General features: G+C 55.0%; 1 protein-coding gene across 7 annotated transcripts; it reads right to left on the minus strand.

The window, feature by feature from the left end:
- Positions 1-325: 325 nt before the first annotated feature.
- On the minus strand, positions 326-9,376 carry TMEM125 (transmembrane protein 125). Of its 7 annotated transcripts, none has more exons than XR_015698881.1 (3): positions 4,087-4,220; positions 2,655-3,919; positions 326-1,563 (listed from the first exon to the last, which is right to left on the minus strand). XR_015698881.1 is itself a non-coding variant. In XM_087732555.1 (3 exons), exon 3 carries the CDS (start codon positions 3,605-3,607, stop codon positions 2,945-2,947), a length of 663 nt encoding a protein of 220 aa, XP_087588681.1. In that variant the 5' UTR covers positions 3,608-3,919; positions 7,801-7,931; positions 9,134-9,376; the 3' UTR covers positions 326-2,944. The 7 variants fall into 7 exon arrangements, 6 of the variants coding, with proteins under 6 accessions (XP_087588681.1, XP_087588684.1, XP_087588680.1 ...); XM_087732555.1 differs by lacking the exon at positions 4,087-4,220 and adding exons at positions 7,801-7,931; positions 9,134-9,376 and having other exon boundaries at positions 326-3,919; XM_087732558.1 differs by having other exon boundaries at positions 326-3,919; positions 4,171-4,233.
- Positions 9,377-9,738: the final 362 nt, after the last annotated feature.

Below are 9,738 nucleotides of genomic sequence, written 5' to 3' on the forward strand. Positions count from 1 at the left end.
GCGAGCTTCTTTCAGGGGCACAGCAAGACCTTATGCCCCCAGAGCAGTGGTAAGGGGGACTGGCTACACCTAGGTCCTTAAGCAGAGGGAGATACGTGCACATCTGGAGGTGGGAGTTGTGTATCAGGCAATGAGTACATGCATCTGGGGGGCTGTGGTGGTGTTGCCACACTAGCTGATGAGCCAAAACCACAGCTGCAGGAGGGACCCTGGGCTGTCACGATTTCTGCCCTGGGCTCAGCCTGAGCAGAGGCCAGCTCTGCACAGCCCTCCCACCTCTCGCTCCACAGAGAGGCCATCACTCCAGCATCAGCCTTCAACATGGTCGACTTCTGCAACACTTTATTATGTATTTCCACACACAACACAGGAACCGAGAAAGCAACAAACCAGCACTGCTGCTGCAGGAGGTGAGTCAGTGACTGGGGCAGTGCAGGCTGTCCGTCTGGGCAGCCAGACACCCAAACCGCCATCCTCAGAGACAGCCTGTTCTCAGCCGTTATTTCCTCAGGTTGCTGACATGGCCCACGAGCATCCTTTTCTGGCACAATTCATGGGCACTTGGGGCATATTTTGAAGGGGCTATGGAGGGGAGGATTCACATTGATATGCAGGCAGCATGGAGCTGCGAGCTGGGCACGGTCATGCATCTTCACAGAAATGCCCAGATGTGCAAAACAGCTGGTGTGCAGGCAGCTGTGGCCTGTCCACACCTGCAGGTTGGGGGAGCTGGGAGTAACCAGCACTGATGCAGTCAGAGACGGTGCAGCTTGGCATAACTGCACATGCACCGACACAGACATGCAGAGCAGCAGCAATGGTGATGGTGCAAAACTGTCCAGCTCTGGCCTGTTCCTCCCTGTGTATGCACAGGGGTCCCCGCTGGACCTCAGGTCAAACAGCCCAGAGGGGAAGGACAGCTCTTAGTGTTACAGGGGGATTCAGCACAGAAGAACCTGAGTTTAGTAACACCCTCTGAACTCTTGGGCAGATTAAGGGAAGTGATGCAGAGAGAGGAGGAAACAGCAGTTTAATAAAATCTATAGATGATGTGAAAGTGGCAGAGGAAAATGTAGAAATAACAGAGATCCAGAAACGAGAAGCCAGAGTGATGTTCTCATACTTTGGGAAAATAATCCAAGGCTTCAGGGGGGAGGAAAGCCCGCAGAAGCAGGGTAAGAGCAGATGAACATAGAAGTGCCCTCATGCGGTCTGAGAGCATCGGAGATGGTGTGGTCTGGAGCTGCAAAGGGATGAAGTCCTCATTGTCCAGCATATACCTGGTGGAGCTCACCGATGCTGAGCTCTGACACTGCCTCCAGGTGTAACACGGACAGTGAGTCGTGCCGTTACTGAGGGAATGAGCTCTCATCCTCTTCCAAATAAATTTGTTACCAGCCACCAAAAAAGAATAGCTCAGTCTTGTTCCATTACAAAGGGAACTTAGCAAATAATGAGCAAAAATAACGGCTGGGGCAGAGCAGCTCAGGTGAGGGGGAGATGGGAGCAGACAGAAAGATCAGGTTGCGCAGGAGCAGCTCCGCTCGGAGTTAGGATCTGTGTCTATGGAAAGGGCAGTGAAATGGTTCGTGAGTGTATGGAGGAAATGAGAATTTTGGCAGGTAAATTAGCCTCAAGTCACAGGAAAAGCTCCTGGGGGTGAGTTGTTAGTCTGCCTCTGGGAAAGGCACCTTGGTGATAGACACCTTGTAGAGATAAAACACCAAAACAGCTCCAGGTAAGCCCCAAGCAGTAGCAGAAGAACTTTTCTGCCCCGCAGCAGCTGCAGCACTTGGGAGACAGAAACAGCACGGGAACACGCAGGGACTGGGATGAGCTGCAGCGCTCCCACGGCAGCAGAGGTGCCTCTGCTTGGGAGACTCCTGTTGGAGGGCACCAGCGCTCCCCCCTCGCACCACCCTTGCAGGGCAGCAGCCCAGCCCCGGGATTCGGGCATCCCATCACCGTCCCCCAGCAACTGCACCTTGCTGTTTGTGGCTCGCGTGACTGGGGCACACTGGCATGGTAACAGAGCCCCGACACACAGTCCAGCACTGATAACCCGTCAGGGCCCTGACACCAACACCCTTTGATCACCCCTTTGATAAACCACAGAAGATGTTGGGCTGCAGAAAGGTAATACTGGAACAGATCCTGGCATTGCAAATACAAACGGCATTTCATGTGAGGTCCAGCCATGCCGGGGCTCTGGCACACAGAATCCCATGCAAATTCCACACTCCCTCCCACAGACACACAGGTGCTTTCTCGGGAGCAGCCCTTGCAGCCGTACCTCCCCCCGAGTTCCCTTCGCTTGCACTGCACACCTGCTGACACGCAGAATATTTCCTGCCATTCATCAGCTGCTAGAGGGTCTACTTTGCTCAGGAGCCCCTCAGCCTGGGAGGGAGGGGATGCACGACACAGGGCATCACAGCATGCTCAGCGTGTGCTCACCTTCACGGGCTCAGAGGCACTAAGCGCTGCTGCCAGCTGAGACAGGGGTCCGAGCTGGCAGCTCTGCACGGAGCACAGGGTGGTTTTACACCATCCGCAGTCGCAGCCTCTCCTGCCAGGAGAGCGCACGGCACAGCTCCGGGAACTGCAGGAACCAAGCAAGTACTGGGGTCCCCAGGGGTACAGGACAGGCTCACCTTAACTCTGTGACAGGGGTCACAGTTGGGCAGGCAGCGGCCGTCGCAGGAGGCTTTGCGGAGATAAAACACCAACCAGGCCAGCGCTGCACTCCTAACATGCCAGGTCACAGAGCCCATCCAGGCACCCCAAGTCCCTGCTGTGCCATCAGCCTGGGGCAAAGCAAATGCCAGTCATCTCTGAAAGAAGTGCAAGGCACACTGCAACGCTCGCCCTTCCTTGGGGAAAGGCTAGCACAAGCCTTGCTGACAGGTCGTATCCAGTGAGGCTCACGCAGGGGTGTCCTGGGTCAGATCAGGTTGGCCATGCTGGAGGTGGGAGGAAGCCGCCTGTTCGCAGCGAGGCGGCCGGAGATGGTGAAGACACGGATCTCGCCGCTCTCCAGGCTCCGAGGAGCAGCTTGGCGGCAGGAGGTGCAGAGCAGGTAGAGCAGCAGGCAGAGGAGGATGGCACTGCCAGCAGTCAGGAGGACAACCCCACTGGTGAACATGCTGGCCAGCGGCCGTGCAGGGCTGAGCTGCATGGTCGTCGTGGAGAGGATGGTGAGCACGACCCCGCAGACCACAAGCACCAGGGCGCTGAGCAGCAGCACCAGGCAGTCCGAGAAGCCCCCGCTCTTCAAGAGTTCGATCTGATCCCGGCTGCGGATGCAGTTCATGTCCTGGATTGCAGAGCTCAGCAGCTGCTTCAGCAGCACGAGCAGGGCCAGGAGGCAGAGCGTGGTGCCCACGGCCAGCCGCCACTCCCCAGACCGGCTGCTAGTGCTATACAGCAGGATGATGCCCCCAATCCCGCAGGACAGGATCAGCACCACAGCCATCCCGTAGCACAGGATGGACTTCTTGGGGTCCTGGAACCACCAGAGCTCCACATGCTCCTCCAAGATGTTCCTCTGGATGTGGTCTGCGTCTGCAGGGGTGCGGGGGCTGCTCAGCTCTGCCAGCTCCGGCATGGTGGGCAGCTGGGTGGGGAGGGCACGGCAGGGTGGTTGCACAGATGAATCTACACCCTTACAGTGAAGTGGAGGGTCAAGGCAGCCGCGGTTGCGAAGGCAGCTGCATTTCTCAAGCAGGGATGCCTCTGTCTCATTCTTTGGAGCCTGATGCAGCTCCCTTCTGCAGCAGTGCCACCTGGAGAGCTAAGGTCCATGCGCTGGGGCTGAGCCCACCCCGCAGGCGGGGCTGCAGGACATGGTGGAGCATCCCCAGAGCAGAACCGTAATGGAACAACCAGGGCTGTGTCCTTCCTTTCCTCTGTCTTTCATCTGAAAGAGTCAAGAAGAGAAGATATCATTAAACAGAGACCCTGCTCCCCTGTATCAAACAATCCCCTGCTAAACCCTGGACCTTGGCTGCTCCAGGCTGGCCTGCAGACCTTCCCCTGCCTCCCTCACAGAAGCCCCATGCGTTGAAGCACAGATCAGCCACGCACATCTTCCCAGGAGACCTCCACGCACTGCGGGGGGACCTCAGCCTGCCCCAAGGGCGACTCTCCTGCCTCCCCAGCCCCGTGTACCCCACTCAGAGGCTACTGGCACATCGCTGCCTGCAGGACTCTGCCTGCAGCTGGTGCTGGCAGCAGGGCAGGGACAGAGCAGAGGCAGGTCCCTCCTGGGATAAAGCCCCATTCACAGCTCCGGCTTCACATGCTTCCTCATCAGCATCAGCCTCTTGTCACCAACTGGCTCTGCTGCCCAGAAGACAGCAGGAGGTGGGGGTCAGGACTGGGGCTTAACCCTTCCAGTCCAGTTTCTGGAAGAGCGAGAGCTGCCCTTGCTGCATGTCCTCAGCCCTGTCCCTACCCCTGCATCACCAGCGGTCCCCCTCACCAAGTCCCCTACAGAAATGTGATGGCTATGTCTCCAGTGGTCTCAGCACTTCCCTGGAAAGAGCCCCCAAACAGCTGGAACCTGGCACCCCACAATTTTGCTCTCCTCTCTGCTCCTCCTGGTCCCTGAAGCACTTCACCACTGGAGGGGAGGCAGGGGAAGGGCAGCGGTGGCTGCAGGGTGGAGGCAGACTCCGTGGTGCTGTGTTTAGCTGGGCTTCCCTTGGCACGGCGCCTTGTCTCAACCTGCAGCCCGGCTTCCTGGGTGCACCACCTCCCCACCGTCCTGCCCCCCCTCAGTGCTTCTCTGGGTACAGTTTTACACCAGGAGTGGAAACCACTTGCATTTCTCTCACATAACCTCCTGCCTCGGCATGTGAGTGCTCCAGATGGTCCCACAGCACCAGACGGACCCTCCAACACAGCTGATACCCAAAGCAAGGAGAGGTGCTGGGGAGGATGGCGTGGGAGCATCCCAGGTATGGCTGAGCCCTTGAGACATGGGGCAGACCTTGGAGACCTCCCAAACAGGACGACACACCTGCAGCCATCACGGGCACACACACACAAACTGCTCAGAGTCCCGCAGGAGCCTGTGGCGGGGACAGGAACTGATGCAGATCTCCTGTGTCAGAGCTGTGTCACGTCTCCCGGGTGGGGGAACAGCCACACAGCACCCTGACTGCTAGAAATGGCCCTCCAGGAGCCCGTCAGCCCATGCCAAACACACTCCATTTGTCTTTGTGTCCTGCTCTGCACAGGGACCAGGGCTCATTACGGACAGGTGGGGACGATTTGTGACCTCCACGCATGGCAGCTCTGCACACACCAGGGATCTTTCCTCCTACAGCTCTCCCTGTCCTCAGTCTCCTCAGACTGCAGCTCCTTATGGCACTGCCTTTTCTAGGAGAAAACGCCTCAAAATCCCCCTCCATCGGGGACAAGCCAACGTGAGGTGGGGGAAGAGGGAGGACAATAGCATGGGGGTGCCTGAACCAGACACTGCCTGACAGTGTCAGGCCAGGCTCCTCCTGAGTCACTCCCCGGCTGTGATGGAGCGTGAGGTCACTTTGGACGTGGCTCAGGGCACGCTGCCAGCTGGCAGCACGTGTCCAGGAAGTCTCCAGCCACTGCAGGTTTGCAGGCCCGGGACACGTCGCACCGCGTGAGCTGCACCCTGTGTTATTCCCCCGCACGGCTGCTGGTGCTTGAATCGCCTGGGCAAGGAGTGGGCTGGGATGCAGAAACCCAGGCTCCAGAGGGTACACTTGCCTGGAGGCCTGTGGGAGATGTGCAGCTCCTGGCTAGAGCCAGAACAATCAGAAAGCATCAATTAGAGAGAAAAAAAGCTGTGGTTGAGCATACTGAGTGGGCAACCCACTTTGATTTTGCATGAGACAGCAGATACCTTGTGCTGTCGGCATGCGCCCAGGACACAGGTCCCCAGGAAGGTCAGGATGTCGCGGGGTGCTTTCAAAGGAGAGGGGTGAGAAGACGCTGAGCCTGGAGACATTTCCCCAGCCTATGCAAACCAGCTCGGTGCTAAGCACTACTTCCTCCTGCCTTTCCTTCTCCAAGCACAGAGGTGCCTTATCTCCTCCTTACCAGTGAACGGGTGAGTTTAGTAGATAGCAGGTTTGTAGATTAGATCGAGATTTTGGACTAAGAAAACATAAAGCTTGAAGAAGTGCAAAGTCTGCGGCCTTCTGCTGCTTGACCGAAGTTGTGCACCCAAGTTCTGAGTCAAACAGTAAGCAAAAAAAACCACAACAGCACAAACCACAATGAGGGAGAACACAACCAAAAACCAAGCTACAGCACTGCATCCTCATGTTACTTTTTAAAATTTAACCATTTTCATTTTTATTTGCTCAGAAGAAGGTCAAGGAGCGAGATAAAACATCTGGCTGCAGAACAAAATAAGGTGTGGCCTCTACGAGCACATATTTCCTAGTGTTATGTTAACCTCTATTAAACAAATTATTTGGAGAGGCAAAGACTTCTACTGAAGTGTGCCTCCATGGTTTCTCGTGTCTGAAAATGTTCTGGGAATATTATCTTTTGCTCTATAAGCATCTGCACTTGCTTGGGCTTCTCTAGACTGTGAGGTTTTGTGTCGCTAGTGGCAGTATTTTTATTCTTAGAATCACAGAGTAATTCAGGTGGGATGGGACCTTGCAAAGTCACCTGGTCCACGCACCTGCTTAAAGTAGAGTTAACCTCAGAGTCAGACTGAATAGCTGAGGGCCTCATCCGCCCGGGTGCTGGATACTGCCAAGCATGGAGGACCCACAGCCCCTCTGGGATCGTTCCAGTGTTTAACCATCCTCACCATGAATAAATTTTTCCTTAAATCTAACTACAGTTTCTGATTCCTCAGCATGGGTTCATTGCCTCCCATCCTTCCCTGGTCTACCTTTTAAGACGAATCTTTCTGTCTTTATATTTTAAACCAGAGCAAGCCCTATCCTGGGCTGTCACCCACCACTCCTTGGAGAAGGGATAAACAAGATCTCACAGCAGCTTTGCTGATCTGGTTTCTTGGCATTATGCGGCACATCAGTTTTTGCCCAGATCAGATCGAGGGAAAAGAAGGGATGTGGATCCCTGCTCTGCCATGAGGGAGAAGGACAGCCTTTCCACAGTGGTTGCCCCTTCTGTAGCCCTTCTTTGGGCTACCTGGTCTCACTGGTCTGGGATAGACCATCACACAGACCCTTTGCGTGCTTAAGCCAGTTAGCCTATCAGATTAGCCAGTTTGATAACACGTACCACAGGTCATTAATCTCTACCATTTACTTTATACTGAACCTGGTACCTTCAGAGCTCCCCTCTTTCTGTGTAAGAAAAAAAAGGAGAGGACCAGCCCAGGCACACAATGCTTTCTGACTGAAGGCCACATCACAGGAAAAAATTGACAGGCTGTCCTTCCCCACTGCCGGCTGGCAGCTGGGGAGGAAGAACACGAAAGCACTGGGAACGCAGGAAAACAAAAATGTTAATGTCTTTCCTTTTTTTTTTTTTTTCTTCTATTCTGACAACATTTAACTGAGAATTGAGGGTCATCATCGACTAGTTTCTGGCCACTCCTGGCTGCAGGTGTGAGCTGCATGCCTGCCGACTGCCTGGGAATGGTATATGCATTTATTTATCTATTTACAGACTTTTTATGTCTGACTGTCTGATATCTGACAGATGGGCCATGGACTGTATGTTAATTAACACTTTCATTTCAGAGCCACATACAAGTCAGCTCTTGAAACATCCCCACTTCCCTCCTCTCTCTGAACCCAGAGTGCACCATGAGACCTTGCTTACCCACAGAGTTCAGGAGGGGAAGCCCGGGGGTGGGACAGGCTCCTGCGGTGCTTCCAGTCTTCAGAAGGGTTTCATGCAGCTATGTGGGCTACGTGAGTGTCGTGGAGACCAGGGGAGTCTGGTAACATTTGCTGTAAAATAAACAACAATACGTAAAATGATTTGCATGAGCAATCTAGATGAGAGCCACCAGAGCCTCATAATCTCAAACAGATACAAGCCACCTCCTTCCCCTGCTTCTCCAGTCCATCACAACTTACTTGCTTCTTGGCCAGATCTGGCCATAGCCTGCGTGGGATGGACTTGCCACCACTCTGTGCTTCGCGTTACCCCTTACCCAGCTCCACAGAAACCTCTAGCCCAGAATAGGCATAAATATTTTCCCATCCTTTCATGCAATTTTTCCAACTCCCTAGTAGGCTCAAAGAGAATGAAGGTCATATATCTTGTTTTATGCCTGAATTACTGCCAACGCACAAAGCAGAAGCTCTGAATGTCGTAGTGCTCCAGGCCCATCTGTGCCCCTAGGAGCAGGGGCACTGCTGCCCTGGGATGTGTGGGAACGTCCCCTCTCGTCTCCTGAGAACTCAGGAGTAGTGATAGAGGAACCCGCGGGGAATGGGAGTAACGGGGCTTTTATGTGGCATCTGTCTCACCCAAAATCCTGGCAAGAGAGAGATCCGCACTCCTTTGGCTGCTACATCAACCACCAATTCCCAATGCTCCTCCTTTCTGGGGCTGCTCAAAATCCAGGCAAACCTGTGCTGCCTAATCTATATCTGGGGAGAGCCCACCCTCTCTATCCTGCCAGAGGGATAACACTTTCCCAAAAGCGAGTATCCCTCCCACCAGCACTCCTGGGCACCAGGCAGCATTCGGGAAGCCTCGGGGAAGCCCTGGGTGATGGTAGACTGTCCCCTGCTTTCACCAAGCCGAGGGGCTCTGGAGATAAGGCTGGCGGACGGCTTATTGTAACAGGGTCAACGTGGAGCCACTTTTTACAGAAATCTAGAGACCTTTGGCATGCTCCATTATAAAGTTTCGTGTTCCCCTTCCTCTCTGTATGTGTAAGGCATCCGGCACCCCGACCCCACAGAGCCTGTCCTGACGCACCTCTGCCGAGGGAGGCCTGGAAGTCCAGAAGGAACTAGAAAATCCTGAGCCTTACGTGCCGACAGGAAACACAATGGTGCAAGGAAGAAATGATGTGGAGGCAAGAGGCAGGATCTCTTAAGAAGTATGTCTGAAGCAGCCCCCAAACCTGCCAGCAGCTACTGATGCAGTACTGCCCTTCCCGCACGCTCACGGGTCCCGGGGAGGAGGGCTCACTCACCTGCAGCAGACGCTGCCCACACGCGACAGCCCAGCACTGTTCCCTGCTCCTGGCTGGCAGCAATGGTTTTTCCGGACTTTTCTTCCACTGGATTGAGCTACTGAGGGATCTCACGGGGAAAATCTCTTCCCTTCCTCTGGCAACCACCTGCCAAGAAACAGGTGCTCCTGCCGGCTCCCCTTCCTGGTGCGGCACGGGCAGCACCGACGATAGGCTGCAAGCCCTCACCTCTTGCCCGGGCAGGTGCATTCCCCAGCAGGGTGGTGTCTCAGCAAACCTGCTGCTGGCCTTGGAGAGGCTCCAGAGCCGCGCCGGTGTGCAGGCACTACCCCTCCCTCTCTCCCTCCCTCCCCCGGCAGGATCTGGCTGCGCACCCATCCTGGAAGATGGCTCATTTCCTCCCAGCTGGAGGTGAAGGGGTGCCAGAGCCAGGGAGCAGCTCCCAGGCAGCAGGTGAGAAGAAGCCTGCAGCCAGGTTGGCAGTGCAAGGGAAGATTTGACACATTCAGCAAGTATTTGGTATTATGTGGTATTAAATAAAATAGCTCCTGCACTACTGTATAGGCTAGGGCCATCTGGTTGCATCAGGACTGGATCTTTGTATG

This window comes from Nipponia nippon, unplaced genomic scaffold, assembly GCF_047370975.1.
Source record: "Nipponia nippon isolate SJK-2023a ecotype South Korea unplaced genomic scaffold, ASM4737097v1 scaffold_5, whole genome shotgun sequence".
Lineage (NCBI taxonomy): Eukaryota > Metazoa > Chordata > Aves > Pelecaniformes > Threskiornithidae > Nipponia > Nipponia nippon.